The sequence below is a fragment of the Neoarius graeffei genome, chromosome 9 (genome assembly GCF_027579695.1).
Source record: "Neoarius graeffei isolate fNeoGra1 chromosome 9, fNeoGra1.pri, whole genome shotgun sequence".
Lineage (NCBI taxonomy): Eukaryota > Metazoa > Chordata > Actinopteri > Siluriformes > Ariidae > Neoarius > Neoarius graeffei.
Genome location: NC_083577.1, coordinates 2,762,644 through 2,778,967, shown reverse-complemented (window position 1 = coordinate 2,778,967; position 16,324 = coordinate 2,762,644). Strand labels below are relative to the sequence as shown.

The following is a 16,324-nucleotide window of genomic DNA, read 5'->3' as shown; positions in this document are numbered from 1 at the left end:
TGTATTTAATTCTGATATATAATTAACTCTTACACAAACATTAATTTCAGAAAAACCAAGTCCACCAGCAAAGCTTGGAGTTACTGAGGTTACAAAAGATAGTGTCTCATTAGCTTGGAGTAAACCTGAGCATGATGGAGGCAGTAGAATTACCAATTACCAGGTGGATGCTCTGGAGAAAGGACAACAGAAGTGGATAAAATGTGGTGTCACCAAATCAACTCACTTTGTTGTCTCTGGGTTAAGAGAGAATGGTGAATACTTCTTTAGAGTCCGTGCTGAAAATCATGCTGGATTCAGTGACCCTAAAGACATGGTTCTGCCTGTTCTTCTTAAAGATCAATTTGGTAAGTAATTTGACCTGTTTGTAATTAATATGCTGCTGTAGTTTAACATTTTGTATGGCAGTTCTTTATGATAATTAACCTGATGTGATCTCTTCTATCAACAGAGGCACCTGAAATTAACTTGAAGAACTTTCAACACAATACAGTCTACGTAAAGGCAGGTTCAAATCTTAAAGTAGAGATCCCAATCACTGGTAAACCTTTACCGAAAGTGTCACTCTCAAAGGATGACCATGTCCTAAAATCAACCATGAGATTCAATTCTGAAGTAACACCTGACTGCATTATAATCACTCTGCGTGACAGTGTTGCTCATGATGCAGGCAGATATGACATTACAGCCTCAAACTCAAGTGGAACCACCAAGTCCTTTATCAATATTGTTGTCCTGGACAGACCAAGTCCACCTGTTGGTCCAGTTGAGATGTGTGACATCACAGAGGACAGTGTAAGTCTGAAATGGCTCCCTCCTGCATATGATGGTGGCAGCCCCATCACCAACTACATTGTTCTAAAACGTGAAACAACAACAGCAAACTGGGTTGAAGTTTCATCTGCAATCGCAAGATGCACGATTAAGATTATGAAACTAACTACTGGAGTTGAGTATCAGTTCAGAATTAGGGCTGAGAATCGCTTTGGCATTAGTGATCACATCGATTCTCCCGCTGTCACAGTCAGTCTGCCATATAGTAAGTAGCATACCAATTATTAGATTGTATAATTAATTCTGATTTGACTAAATGACAAATATCAACAATATTGCTTTCACTCTGTTTCAGCAATTCCTGAGGCACCTTCAACACCATGGGTATCTGTTGTCACTAGAGAAAGTATTACTGTCAACTGGAAAGAACCTTCTTCTGATGGAGGAAGTCATATATTTGGATACCACCTTCATATGAAAGACAAGAACAGTATTTTGTGGAATAAGGTGAACAAAACTCTTATCCGTGCCACACATTTCAAAGTGACAAACATCAATCCAGGCCTTATCTACGAGTTCAAGGTTGCAGCAGAAAATGCTGCTGGCATTGGTCCTGTCAGCAAAATTTCAGATGCTGTACTGGCAATTGATGCTTGTGGTAAGGATATTACAAAATGGGACTTGTTTTGGGGAAGGAAATTTAGTTATTGTGGCTATAAGTAATTGATTTTAATTATGGTACTGTTTTCCAGAGCCACCAACTGATCTCCATGTCACTGACATCACAAAGAGTTCAATAAGCCTTGCATGGAGTAAACCTTCCTATGATGGTGGAAGCAAAGTGACAGGGTACATAATTGAGAAGAAAGATGGTCCAAAAGGCAAATGGTTCAAAGCTAATTTATCAAAGGTTTCTGACACCAGATTCACTGTATCAGGCCTCATTCAAGATGAATCTTATGAATTTAGAGTCTTAGCCATGAATGCAGTTGGTTCTGTCAGTAACCCTTCCACTACTGTTGGGCCAGTTACATGTGTGGATACCTTTGGTGCTCCTGAAATTGAACTTTCACAGGAATACCTAGATGTTCTAAAATACAGAGCAGGAGCAACTTTCCAGCTTAGAATTAGTATTATTGCTAAACCTCAGCCAACCATTGAATGGTACAAAGATGGAAAAGAACTGGAATCTGGACCTCAGTTAATCATTTCAAACACCACTGATTCTTCATGCATCTCAATAAAGGATGCTACACGCTTAAACACTGGAACATATGAACTCAAGGTCAAGAATTCTTTGGGCTCAGCATATGCTGCTATCAGAGTACTTATTCAAGGTATGCTACCAATTATTGTTTCTTGTCTAAGTGTTGAAATATATTGCATATATATTAATGCCTTATATATTGTAATAATTACTTTTTTTTTCTGTTAGACAAACCTGGGCCCCCTGCGGGAGAGATTCAGTTCAAGAAGATCACAGCAGACAGTATGACCATCATGTGGGATCCTCCAGCTGATGAGGGTGGTGCAATGGTTACCCATTACATTGTGGAGAAACGTGAGAGTAGCAGAATCATGTGGTCCATAATATCTGAGAAACTGGAAGACTGCATTGTCTCTGTTCCAAGGCTGATCAAAGGAAACGAGTACATCTTCCGTGTTCGTGGGGTGAACAAATATGGAATTGGAGATCCTTTAGAATCTGAGCCTGTCATTGCACAAAATTCATTTGGTAAATATTTTTTTTCAGTCATTGTTTAACTGTATTAATATTTTTTGTCTCATGTTTGAAGTGAACCCCACTGTTGCTATTTTGTTTTATGCAGTGCCTCCCAGCCAACCTTCCAAACCTCAGGTCACCATGATTACTAAATCAACAATGACTGTCATATGGGAAAGACCAAGTCTAGATGGTGGCAGTGATATTGATGGATATTATCTTGAGAAGCGAGAAAAGAAGAGCCTACAGTGGTTCAAGGTCATCAAGGATCCAATTCGTGATACCAGGCAAAAAGTCAGCAATCTCATACAGGGAAATGAGTATCAGTATCGTGTTTGTGCTATTAATAAAGCTGGTGCAGGTCATTACTCTGAGGCATCCATCTTCTATAAAGCATATGATCCCATTGGTAAGATTATTTTAACTGGTTTACTAGTATTAATGGCATGTGATAGTTATTCAGCAAAATATGTTTTAGACAAAAAAAAATGCTTATACAAGATATTTTTATACATTTTCAGATCCACCAAGTGAGCCAACAAAACTTAAAGTTGTTGATTCAACCAAGACTTCAGTTACACTTGGATGGGTGAAGCCTGTATATGATGGTGGCAGTGAAATCACATACTATGTAGTTGAGCAGATGACAGCTGATGAAAAGGAGTGGGTCACTATTAGCTCCAAGGGTGAAGTAAGAACCACAGAGTATGTGGTGTCCCATTTAAAACCTGGATTGTACTATTACTTCCGCGTCTCTGCTGTTAACTGTGTTGGAGTTGGACGCCCAATTGAAATGATTCAGCCAGTACAAGCTAAGGATATTCTGGGTTTGTGTTGTTTTTTTCTGTGCCGAAAAAACAATTGCCATTAAGTATTTTCCTGCTTGGTTGGTTTAAATCTAATCAGTGATGTATTTCACTTTTATCCCAACAGAGGAGGCTGATGTTGATCTTGATATTTCGATGTCAACTCAATATACAGTAAAGGCTGGAAGAGATGTGGAAATTCTGATTCCTCTAAAAGGCAGACCTGCACCAAATGTCACATGGCGAAGAGGAGATAGGAATATTGGTGGAGATGCAAAATACACAATTAATAACACAGAGTATTCAACAAAACTTACCATTCCAAAGGTCACTCGGGACGATTCAGGAAAATATCTCCTTGAGGTTGAAAATGGAGTTGGTGAACCAAAGAATATTACTATTTCTGTGAAGGTATTAGACTCACCCTCTGCGTGTAGCAAACTGGTGGTGAAAAATGTTACCCGTGGTAAACTCACTTTGAGCTGGGATCCTCCTCTTATTGATGGTGGCGCTCCAATTACAAATTACATCGTTGAGAAGAAGGATGCTAAACTCAAGGCTTACTCCATAGTTACAACAGAATGTGCCAACACATCGTACAAGATTGATGGCCTGTCAGAAGAGATTGCCTATTTCTTCCGTGTGTCTGCAGAAAATGAAAATGGCATCGGTGATACTTGTGAGACCACAGAACCTGTTAGAGCAACCGAGACTCCTGGTCCTGTAAAGAACCTTGTCATGGTTGACTCAACTAATACATCTGTAAGTTTGGCATGGACAAAGCCTGATCATGATGGTGGCAGCCATATTTCTGAGTACATCATTGAAAAGAAGGCGGATGATACTGTGACATGGAGCCTTGGTGGTACATGCAAATGTTGTAAGTTTGAGGTAACAAATCTTAAACAGTACTCAGAGGTTTTCTTCAGAGTATATGCTAAGAATGAGAAGGGACGCAGTGACTTCTCTCAAATTGGACCCATTACTGTGGAGGAATTTGTTATTCCACCTGAAGCGAACCTTATTGACTATCCTAATGGTGAATTAAGTGTCAGAATCGGGCAAAATGTGAACATTGAATTGCCATACAAGGGTAAACCCAAACCTGCAATTCAGTGGATGAAAGATGATTTTCCACTGAAGGAAAGTGAACAAATTCGCTTCAGACAAACGGAGAATAAAGCTAGTTTGATTGTGAGAAATGCAAGAAAGGAGAATGCAGGGAAATACACTCTGGTTCTTGACAATAGACTTGTCAAGAACTTCTTTGACATCAAGGTCATCACTCTTGGGCCACCCTCTGCACCGGTGGGCCCTATCCGGTTTGATGAAATAAAAGCACAGAGCATTATTATCTCATGGAATGAGCCACAGGACAATGGTGGTGGAGAAATCACCTGCTACAGTGTGGAAAAAAGAGAGACTTCTCAGGCAGCTTGGAAAATTATTTGTTCAAGTGTGGTCAGGACCACATTCAAGATACCTAATCTGGTTAAGGGCACTGAATACCAATTCAGGGTGCGTGCAGAGAACAAATATGGAATAAGTGATCCTCTCAACTCCATGGATGTTGTTGCCCAACACCAGTATAAACCACCAGGTCCACCAGGAAAACCTGTTGTATTTAATGTTACAAGTGATGGCATGACTGTTTCATGGGATGCACCCAGCTTTGATGGCGGTTCCCCTGTTACTGGCTACCATCTTGAGAAGAAAGACAGAAACAGTCTCCTGTGGATGAAAGTGAATTCCAGTGTAATCTCTGGAAGAGAGTACAGGGCCATTGGCCTCTTTGAAGGTCTGGAATATTCATTCAGAGTGTATGCTCAGAACAATGCTGGCATGAGTCCAGTCAGTGAGCAAAGCAAACACCAGCTTGCTGTTTCTCCTGTTGGTGAGTCTCATTTTTCATGCTCACAATCACCTTCCATCAGGACGTGAGGTTATGTCAGCTGTAATAAACAATTTATCTATTTCATATATTTAGATCCTCCTGGCACACCCAACTGTATTGCTGTCACAAGAGATTCTGTCACACTTCAGTGGGAGCCACCTAAGCGTGATGGAGGCAGTAGGATTGTGGCATACAGTGTTGAGAGGCGCCAAGGAAGAGCACGCTGGCTGAGATGCAATTTTATTGATATCAGTGAATGCCAGTATACAGTGACAGGTCTTGCTTGTGGTGACCGCTTTGAATTTAGAGTAATTGCCAGAAATGCTGTTGGAACAGTCAGTCCACCATCACAGTCATCTGGCTACATCATGACCAAGGATGAAAGTGGTATGTATAGTAATTCCACAATTATTGGCACCCTCAATGAAAAAGCTCATAAATGAATGTTTGCATAAGTTCTTTTGTGTAAGCCTTCCAAACAGCCTGGTGTTATGGTAGTGGTGTTTCAACAGTGCATTTAAGCATTAAACTAAACTTCAATTCTCAAATTAAAATGTTTGAAGCCTTTTTAGCCTCCCTGACTAACCTCATTATGGTGTACTGTGGAAGACATTTTTAAACTCCAGAAGCTTTTTCATCATGGTACCTTTAAATGTTTGCCCATTCTTTATGTCAATTGCCTGATTGTGTAGGTCAACAGTCATCCTTTTCTTATATGCTAAAAAGCTTGTTGATAATGGTAATATACAACAAAGCTTTTTAACATCTGTGCAATGTTATATTTTGTCAGAAACAACAATATAATTGATGAAAAGCAAAACAATTAGAACCGTTGAACAGTGAATTGCTTTAAAGTTTGCTTTTTATGTACATTTTGGAGAAAAAGCACATTTTTAAAGTTCTTATGATTTTTAGGAAAGGAAAGTACTTTAGCTGTTAGAGTGAAACGATTAAAAATTGTATATAAAGTTGTACCTTTTTTCTCATTCTCTAGAAAGGAGCCAATATAGCTTTGCATATATTCGTCTATATGTTTTGTGGTGTACTCAAATTGAGAGTGCAATGTTTGGTATTATATTTCAGTTATCCCTGAGATTCAGTTTGCTGCTGAAAAGACACTGACAATCAAGGCTGGAGAAAACATCAAACTGAGTTGCACTATTAGTGGGCGTCCTGTGCCTCAAGTTACATGGTATAAGGATGGAAAACAGCTTGACAAAATGCTTGTTGATATCACAACCAGCATTGGATCAAGTTCACTGTTCATTAGAGATGCTGATCGCAAGGACCGTGGAATCTACACTGTTGAAGCCAAAAACAGCTCTGGAACAACAAAGGAGGATATTCTTGTCAGAGTACAAGGTTGGTTAGAAAACTATTATTATTATTATTATTATTATTTTACATGAATCGACTGTATTTTGAATACTTTGAATTACAGCTATCTGTGTTTCATTCAGATACTCCTGGACCACCTGAGGGCCCACTTCGCTTCACAAATATATCTGCTGAGAAGGCAACTCTTTGGTGGAGTCCCCCAGAAAATGATGGCTGTGCAGCTATCACTAGTTATGTGATTGAAAAGCGTGAGACCTCTCGTATTACTTGGGCACTTGTTACATCTAAGTGTGAAGCCTGCTCTTTCAATGCCACCAAGTTGATCAAGGGCAATGAGTATCAATTCCGTGTTTCTGCCGTCAACACTTTTGGTGTTGGCAAGCCACTCGAATCTGATCCAATTGTTGCTAAAATGCAGTACAGTAAGTAATATTTAACCCTTTAACCAATCATGTCCAATTATTATATTTCAGCAGAATTGCAATCTAATTTTCTTTATATATATCTATAATTTCATAGCTGTACCAGATGCTCCAGGAACACCTGACTGCACTCATGTGACAGGAAACAGTCTTACACTCTGCTGGACAAGACCAAGACTTGATGGTGGAAATGAGATAAAGCACTATATCCTTGAAAGGAGAGAAAAGAAAAGTTTACAATGGGTAAAAGTTTCAGCGAAAAGACCAATCACAGAGCTCAGACACAGAGTTACAAACTTGACTGAAGGAAATGAATATGAATTCCGTGTTATGGCTGAAAACGGGGCTGGTGTAGGACCACCAAGTGGAGTATCAAGACTATTTAAGTGTAGAGAACCTACAAGTCCACCTAGTGCGCCAACAGTGGTAAAAGTTATTGACTCTACAAAGACCTCTGTGACGCTCAAATGGACAAAACCAGTCTTTGATGGTGGTATGGAAATCATTGGTTACGTTATTGAGATGTGCAAAGCAAGCCTTGAAGAATGGCACAGAGTCAATAGCCAGACTTGTATCCATACTGTATACACAGTTACAGATTTAGAACCAGGAGAAGAGTACAAATTCCGTGTGTGTGCTGTTAATGGTGCTGGAAAGGGAGAAACATCTGAGATTCCAAATGCAGTGCAAACAGTCGACAGACTGACATCACCAGAGATTGACATTGATGCAGATTTCAAACAGACACATATTGTGAGAAGTGGAGGAACAGTTACTCTTCATATCCCTTTCCGTGGAAAACCTACACCCCTGGCTACATGGACAAAAGTAGATGGAGAACTTGGTGTGATGGTTGATATTAATACTACAGACACCTTCAGCACATTAATAATTGAAAACTGCACCAGATATGATGCTGGCAAATACACACTTTCTCTTGAGAACAATAGCGGTCGTAAATCCATTACATTAACAGTAAAAGTGTTAGACACACCTGGGCCACCAGGTCCTCTCTCATTCAAAGATGTGACAAGAGGAGCTTTGACTCTCATGTGGGATGCTCCAGCCAATGATGGAGGTGCTCGTATTCATCATTATATCATCGAGAAACATGAGGCAGGTCACCTGAGCTGGCAAGAAGTCCATCCCAAGTGTACACGCCAAATTCTCAGAGTGACCAATCTTGCAGTTGGTGTGGCATACTTCTTCAGGGTCACAGCTGAAAATCAGTATGGTATAGGTGAGCCTTATGAAATGTCAGAACCTATTATTGCCACTGAGGAGCCTGCACCACCCAAGAGGCTGGACATTATTGATACTACATCTTCAACAGCCACTTTAGTATGGATGAAGCCTGAGCATGATGGTGGAAGCCGCATTACAGGATACATTGTTGAGACCAGAAAAAAAGGTTCTGATCACTGGATTGTTGGTGGTCAAACAAAATCTTTGAAGATGGTCCTGGAGGGATTGGTTGAGAACACAGAATATGAATTCCGGGTCAAAGCACAAAATGATACAGGAGTGAGTTATCCAAGAGATGCACTCACCTCTGTCATCATCAAGGAACCTCGCATTGAGCCAACTGCAGACCTTAGTGGTATCAGCAAACAGCTTATTACCTGTAAGACTGGCAATTCCTTTGCCATTGATATTCCCATTAGTGGCAGACCAGCTCCAAAAGTAACATGGAAGCTTGAGGAGATAAAACTAAAGGAAACGGATAGAATCTCTATCAAGACTTCTAATGTGAAAACCACCCTACTGGTTAAGGATGCCAAGAGAGGGGACAGTGGAAAATACTACCTCACTCTAGAGAATGCAGCTGGGGCAAAGACATTCAGTATTACTGTAATTGTCTTTGGCAGACCAAGCCCACCCACTGGCCCAGTAGAAATCTCAGGAATCACATCAGAATCCTGTGTTTTGACATGGGCTGAGCCTACAGATGATGGTGGATCAGATATAACTAACTATATAGTTGAGAAACGTGAATCTGGTCAAACTTCATGGCAGGTTGTGAACTCAAGTGTGAAACGACCAACCATTAGAGTCAGTCATTTGACAAAATATATGGAGTACACATTCCGTGTCTGTGCAGAGAACAAGTTTGGTGTTAGCAAACCAGTCGAGTCTCAAGCTATTGTGGCAGAACATCCATTTAGTAAGTACAATGACTTTTATTGATTTCTTATTAAATACACTCCTTTGGTATTCCTTAAATTATAATTATCGTTCCATTTTCCAGTACCACCAAGCCCACCTACACGTCCAGATGTGGTATTAGTATCTGCTAATGCCATTTCCATTAAATGGGATGTTCCGTATCATGATGGTGGAAGCAAGGTGACTGGATATTGGATTGAGAAGAAAGAGCGCAACACCATTTTATGGACACGAGAAAATAAAATCCCATGCGTCGAATGTCATTATAAGGTCTCCAATCTTTTAGAAGGACTTGAATATCAGTTCCGTGTGTATGCCATGAACATTGCCGGTCTAAGCAAAGCCAGTGAAGCTTCAAGACCAGTGCTGGCTTTGAATCCAGTTGGTATGTATTGGGTTAACTTTTATAATATCTTTCCTCATTGTTGCTTATTGGTGACCTTGTACTTATAAGGTGATTTTTATGATTTTTCATTTAGATCCACCTGGCAAACCAGAAATATATGATATTACAAGATCTTCAGTTTCCCTAAAATGGTCCATACCATTTAATGATGGTGGCAGCAAACTTGTTGGATATGTAGTTGAACGCAAGGCATCCACTGATGATGATGAAACCCGTTGGTTGAAGTGCAACTACACTACTATCACAGACAATTTCTTCACTGTAACATCACTTGAAGAGGGAGCAGTTTATGAATTCCGTGTCATTGCTAAAAACTGTGCAGGAGTCCACAGTATGCCATCTGAATCAACAGGCCCTATCACATGCAAGGACGAATACAGTAAGAAATCATTTCCTAATGAATATTTGATTGTTTATATTAAGTTGGTACTAATCTAATATTCACTATTTATTTCTTTCAGCACCACCAAAGGCTGAGTTGGACAGCAAGCTTGTTGGTGAGACAATAACTATTAGGGCTGGATCAGACCTTGTTCTTGATGCTGCAGTAGGTGGTAAACCTGAACCCAAAGTATACTGGTCTAAGGGTGATAAGGAGTTGGAGCTTGGCGATAAGTACTCATTGACATACACCAGCACAAGAGCTATGGCAATCATCAAGTCATGTAACAGGAATGATACTGGAAAATATGTACTGACTGTCAAGAATGCCAGTGGAACCAAAACTGCAGCTGTCAACGTTAAAGTTCTTGGTAAGAAAATATTAAATTAAAACATCTCTCATTTGTCTCAAAAACATCTTAAAAATACAATATTAAATATCAGGCTGATGTGAAACTCCTTTTCTATTTCAGATACCCCTGGTCCTCCAGAAGGTAAAATCACAATCAGTAGGGTCACAGAAGAAAAATGCACAGTTTCCTGGAAGATGCCTCTTGAGGATGGGGGAAATACTGTCAGTCACTATATTGTTGACAGACGTGAGACCAGTAGGCTCAACTGGGTTGTCATGGAAACTGAATGCAAGACCCTTTCTTGTGTCAGTACAAAACTAATCAAGAACAATGAATATATATTCCGTGTCAGAGCTGTTAACAAATATGGACCTGGTGTGCCACTGGAATCTGAACCAATTATTGCAAGAAATGCATATAGTAAGTCCTTTGTATCATTTGCAATATTTCACAGCTTCACTGAGTTTCAGAATCAAACATTATTCAGTATTCTTGTCTTGTGTATTACAGCCGTTCCAACACCTCCTGGAGCACCAGAAATTACAGCTGTAGGAAAGCAACATGTCATTATTGAGTGGCTGAAGCCAGAGAGCGATGGTGGAAGTGAAATAAAAAATTTCCTTGTGGATAAACGTGAGAAGAGCAGTGTGAGATGGACCAGAGTAAACAAGACATTCACCATCTATGACACAAGACTTAAGATAACAGGTCTATTAGAGGGAAGCGAATACCAATTCCGTGTTGCAGCTGTCAATTCTGCTGGCACAAGCTTACCAAGTGAAACCTCCGAATATGCTCTTTGCAGAGATCCAACATGTGAGTAACTGTTATTCACTCATCTGGTCATAATGCCGATTAGCTGTTGTCATGGCATGGCGTCCATTCATCTGTCGTCCGTCTGTTGTCCACAATTCAATTAAATCATATTTCCTCCGTCAGTTCTCTATGGATTTCCCTTCCGATTGTTTTGTTTGAAAGAATTCATCACTCCGCACAAAACTTGGTCGCTGTTTTGTCAAATGTTTTGCTAACGAGTTACTAATGAGGCCAAATTAACGGATTTTCCAGGCCTCTCACCAGAATTTTCTCTCTTCTCTCATTTTTCATCTGATTTCAGTTCTGATCGATGTTTTCGGTCAATCTTCCCTTGAGGAACAACACTTGGTCATGTGTTTGTTGATTTTCTTGTTGTAAGCAATTTGTTTGCAACTTTGTTTATTTTCAGTTAAATTGTGTCTCCTCCCTCAGTCCTCACTGGATTTCAGTTCTGATTGTTTCGTTTGAAAGAACTCGACCTTCTACACAAAACTCGGTAACTGTATTGTCAACTTTTTGCTAATGAACTGCTAATTAGGTCACCTTTACGAATTTTGGGACTTCTCATTAGAATTGTATCTCCTCTCGCAATTCTCACCCGATTTCAGTTCTGATCGATGTTTTGGGTAGATCTTCCCTTGGAGAACAAAACATGGCCATGTGTTTGTTGATTTTCTTGTTGTAAATAATTTGTTGACAACTTTGTTTATTGTCAGTTAAATTGTATCTCGTCCCTCAGTTCTCACTGGATTTCAGTTCTGATTGTTTTGTTTGAAAGAACTCAACCTTCTGCACAACACTTGGTTGTTGTATTGTCAATTTTTTGCGAACAAATTAGTAATCTGGTCAAATTTTCTTCTGACTAGAATTGTATCTCCTCTCTCATTTATCATGCAAATTCAGTTCTGATCGATGTTTTGGGTCGATCTTCCCTCAGGGAATAAAATGTAGTCCTTTGCTGATGTTCCTGTTGTTAACAGTTTGTTGTGAAGGTTGGTCCTCTCTCTATCACATCGTCACATTTCAGTTCTGTTTGATGTTTTGGTCGTCATGGTTGTTCTGATGGCAGGCCAGATGAGCTGTTACGTACGTCTTTGACGTTCTGGTTTCTGTTTCCTAACCACATCAAGATGCCACACATATTTAAATTGTTAACATTCTCATCAATTTTATTTAAATGGTGAAGTAACTGTGGTTTTTTTTTTTAAATATTACAGATACCCCAGCTCCTCCATCAACTCCTCGCATAATAGATACTACCAAACACAGCATCACTATGACATGGACCAGACCTATGTATGATGGCGGTTCAGATGTCTGTGGCTATGTTGTTGAGATTCTCGAGGAGGGAACTGAACAGTGGTATAGAGCAACCCAGAAGATACTGACTACTAATGAATATACTGCAGCTGGTTTAACAAGCAACAAGAAGTACAGTTTCAGAGTGGCTGCTGTGAATGCAATGGGCACTGGAGAGTTCAGTGAAGGCAGTATGGAAACTGCACCCACAGAAAGAGTTGGTAAGTTTTTTCTAGGTCTACCATATGTCATACTGTGAGCTGGCCTAGTGGTTAATGTGAGGCTCTCGAGTGGGAGATCACAAGTTCTACTTGCAGTTGGGTCACACTAAAGACCATCATAAAAATGGTACCTACTGCCGTCTGACAAGGCACGCTGCAATACAGATACGAGTGAGGAGTCAAACTCTTGCAGTTACTAGAGGACCCACCTGTCCACTGTAACCCTAGCTGTATAGGTGAGATGCCGAGGGCTATAGAAGCGGAGATTGGCACTGCCCAATGTGCCTTAAGGGCCTGGTTAGTACTGAGATGGGAGACTGCCTGGGAAGACCAGGTCCTGGCATGGGAAGGACTTTGACCACATATCATGTTTATATTAAGAAGCAATTAGGAATGACTATTCCAAAATGACTAACTAGAGTGTTAGGGCTGTATTTATACTCGAGTTTCACAAGTATTTAAAAAATTCTGAAGTTACATGAGAGTTATGCAACTGGGGTGGAGTTGAGTAAAACAGAGGCGTGTCTCAGTTACATACATTTCTGACATCGGACTTAAGCCCAGTTCTCTTGTGTAACATCAGCTCAAACAAGAAGCATAATTAAGTCTGTCCATCACTGTCTGACAGTTTGAAGTAACCACAATATATCACAACCTCATCTCATCTCATTATCTCTAGCCGCTTTATCCTTCTACAGGGTCGCAGGCAAGCTGGAGCCTATCCCAGCTGACTACGGGTGAAAGGCGGGGTACACCCTGGACAAGTCGCCAGGTCATCACAGGGCTGACACATAGACACAGACAACCATTCACACTCACACCTACGGTCAATTTAGAGTCACCAGTTAACCTAACCTGCATGTCTTTGGACTGTGGGGGAAACCGGAGCACCCGGAGGAAACCCACGCGGACACGGGGAGAACATGCAAACTCCGCACAGAAAGGCCCTCGCCGGCCCCGGGGCTCGAACCCAGGACCTTCTTGCTGTGAGGCGACAGCGCTAACCACTACACCACCGTGCCGCCCTACTGAAATATATGTTTTAGCAATTTTTGTAAATGCAATCAAAATATTATGAAGTGATATTTAAATGCATAAATAAGATATCAAATAAATAATAGTATTTTCCCTTTAAAATCAACAAAAAGGTTATTATATTCCTGCACGGTGGACATCGCAGGATACAGCATCCTCACTGGAGACAGTTGTTAACTCGAGGATTGTTGAATGGATAGTTATGAGTTAACTTAAAGTGAGCTGTAAGTGGAGCACGTGAATGCTCAGTCAGCTTACACTTTCAACTTTCATTACATATTTGTTCGAGAGAGTACATCAAATAACAAACAATTGTCATTATTTTATGCATTCATTTTAATTAGCCTTGATTTAGTATTTCTTGGCTACTTTAAGTTGTGCTCTCAAGTAGCTGTTGGAACTGAATACAGTAAATAATAATTTTTAAAAAATCCATCCATGGGGGCGTCGTGGCTCAGGTGGTTAAGGCGCCATACCATGAATGCGGGCGACCCGGGTTCGATTCCGGCCCGGGGTCTTTTCCCGATCCCTTCCCGTCTCTCTCTCCCGCTCATTTCCTGTCTCTACACTGTCCTATCCAATAAAGGTGCAAAAGCCCAAAAAAATATCTTTAAAAAAAAAAAAATCCATCCATTTATCAATAATCCATTCTAATCCACATGCTGTTGGATTTTGGGAGGAAACCAGAGTGCCTGGAGGAAATCCACAGAATGCCATATTTGAAAATTAATTAAATTAATAAATTAAATAATAATAATAATAATAATAATAATAATGTCTATTACAACTTTGCAAAAAAACTTTGCAAACAACATGTTAGTCATGTTAAAATATTTACAATTAAATATAAAATTATAATAATAAGTAGATAATAAATGCTTAAATTTTAATAAAATGTTAAAAATATTGAAACTTTTACAAAGCTAACTTATATTGAAAATGCAATATGTTATAAAAACTAAACAAAATGTCCAAGTATTAACATGTGGAAGTAGACGTCCTGGATTTCTAAGGCACAAGGAACTGTGTTTAATATGAGGTAAAAGAAGATTAGAAAAGAGGATGGCAATACTTACTTGAAACGCTATTGAAAAGACAAAGATCTGATTTTTCTACAAGGTCAGAAATAGTTGTATAATAGTTGTATAAACTGCAGAAATAGTTATTGGTTTGGAAATGTACTTGTGTCTGTAGCAGGAAATTAATAGATTCATTCATTGTAAGGAAACTGATGTGACTATACTGTGATGAAAGACATCAGTATTGGTGTTGATATCAGCATTTTATGGTTTGAGAATGGCTCAAAACCTCATCAACTGGTTAAAATCATCCTGAAACTTGTAAGGCCAGTGCTCATGAAATGTCGACCATTTGGTACTCCTCTGTGCCATGAAATGTATTTTTAAAAAAAGAATGTTAACACCTTGGGGTTAGACCTTGAGTCTGTGAAACCATGCTCATTTTCAATTATGTTGATCAAGACCCCATCCACAAGAGTTTACACTACCCCCCCCCCACCCCCCACCCCCACCCCCCGAACAGTCAATCAACTTTGAGCATGGCCCTCTGAAAACATTCAGAGATTTTCTTTTTACAAATTAGCATAATTTGTGGAAGCTGAGCTTTAGTGTTTTTGATCTGTAAATTCACTAAAATGTAAATATACTCTCCTCAGAAATTCCTGATATTGAATTACCTGAAGAACTGAAGAAAACCATTTGTCTGAGAGCTGGCAGCACTTTACGTCTAAATGCAGCTATACTTGGAAGACCACTGCCAGTTGTTACCTGGAGAAAGTCCGGCATAGACCTTCAGTCACGGGGCTACATTGACACAACAGAAAGCACTACAACTTTAATAGTGGAGAAGGTTCACCGTAATGATGCTGGAAAATATATAATTGAGGCTGAAAATCCATCGGGCAAGAAGACAATTAGCATTCTTGTCAAGATATATGGTAAGTATATATATATAAAATGGTACAGGTCAGAATTGTAGGTCAGGTGGAGTTTTTCAACTTGGGTTAGAATTTTTAACCCGGTTCATAATTTGCTGCTTGTAGTAGGGAGACTTATGGCCCTTTTCCACTACCCTTTCTCAGCTCACTTCAGCCCGACACGGCTCGCGTTTCGACTACCTCAGAGCAGCACGACTCAGCTCGCTTCAGCCCTGCTCAGCACCCAAAACTCGCACGGTTTTGGAGTGGGGCTGAAGCGAGCCAAACCAAGCCGAGTGGGGCTAGGGGTGTGAGGAGACACTCCCCTGTACACTGATTGGTGAGGAGGAGTGTCCTCACACGCCCACACACGCCCCGCGAGCACGCTGGGATCTGTAAACACCGTAAACCCGGAAGAAGAAGCATTACAAATTACGAGAATTTCTGAAGCCTTATGCGCCTCGCCTCATCTATACGCTCTTGCCAGTATCTGTTGGCGTTGTCGGTGACAACAAGCCACAGCACCAAGACCAGCAACACTAACGACTCCATGTCCTCCATGTTTATTGTTTATTATCCGGGTCGTGAGACAACCGCTTAAAAGGTCACTGATGTCACTGTTTGCGCCGCCTAACGACATCACGTGACGTCCACCCACTTTCGCTAACTCCACCCAATGTGTCCACCCACTTCCAGCCAGCACGGTTCAGCGTGGTTGTAGTCGAAATGCAACTCCAACAGCCCCACTCAGCTC

At 40.3% G+C, this 16,324-nt stretch overlaps 1 protein-coding gene across 1 annotated transcript in view; it reads left to right on the top strand.

The window, feature by feature from the left end:
* The window catches only part of ttn.2 (titin, tandem duplicate 2), a 268,706-nt gene that overhangs the window by 237,866 nt on the left and 14,516 nt on the right, over positions 1 to 16,324 (top strand). Inside the window, exons 203-221 of the mRNA XM_060928918.1 lie at positions 51 to 347; positions 452 to 1,039; positions 1,130 to 1,432; positions 1,527 to 2,111; positions 2,210 to 2,509; positions 2,604 to 2,906; positions 3,019 to 3,324; positions 3,431 to 5,197; positions 5,291 to 5,584; positions 6,281 to 6,559; positions 6,658 to 6,957; positions 7,055 to 9,121; positions 9,206 to 9,508; positions 9,603 to 9,908; positions 9,991 to 10,281; positions 10,384 to 10,683; positions 10,774 to 11,079; positions 12,297 to 12,599; positions 15,310 to 15,591. Of these exons, the coding sequence (XP_060784901.1) occupies positions 51 to 347; positions 452 to 1,039; positions 1,130 to 1,432; positions 1,527 to 2,111; positions 2,210 to 2,509; positions 2,604 to 2,906; positions 3,019 to 3,324; positions 3,431 to 5,197; positions 5,291 to 5,584; positions 6,281 to 6,559; positions 6,658 to 6,957; positions 7,055 to 9,121; positions 9,206 to 9,508; positions 9,603 to 9,908; positions 9,991 to 10,281; positions 10,384 to 10,683; positions 10,774 to 11,079; positions 12,297 to 12,599; positions 15,310 to 15,591 (9,480 nt within the window). The remainder of the gene's footprint in view (positions 1 to 50; positions 348 to 451; positions 1,040 to 1,129; positions 1,433 to 1,526; positions 2,112 to 2,209; positions 2,510 to 2,603; positions 2,907 to 3,018; positions 3,325 to 3,430; positions 5,198 to 5,290; positions 5,585 to 6,280; positions 6,560 to 6,657; positions 6,958 to 7,054; positions 9,122 to 9,205; positions 9,509 to 9,602; positions 9,909 to 9,990; positions 10,282 to 10,383; positions 10,684 to 10,773; positions 11,080 to 12,296; positions 12,600 to 15,309; positions 15,592 to 16,324) is intronic.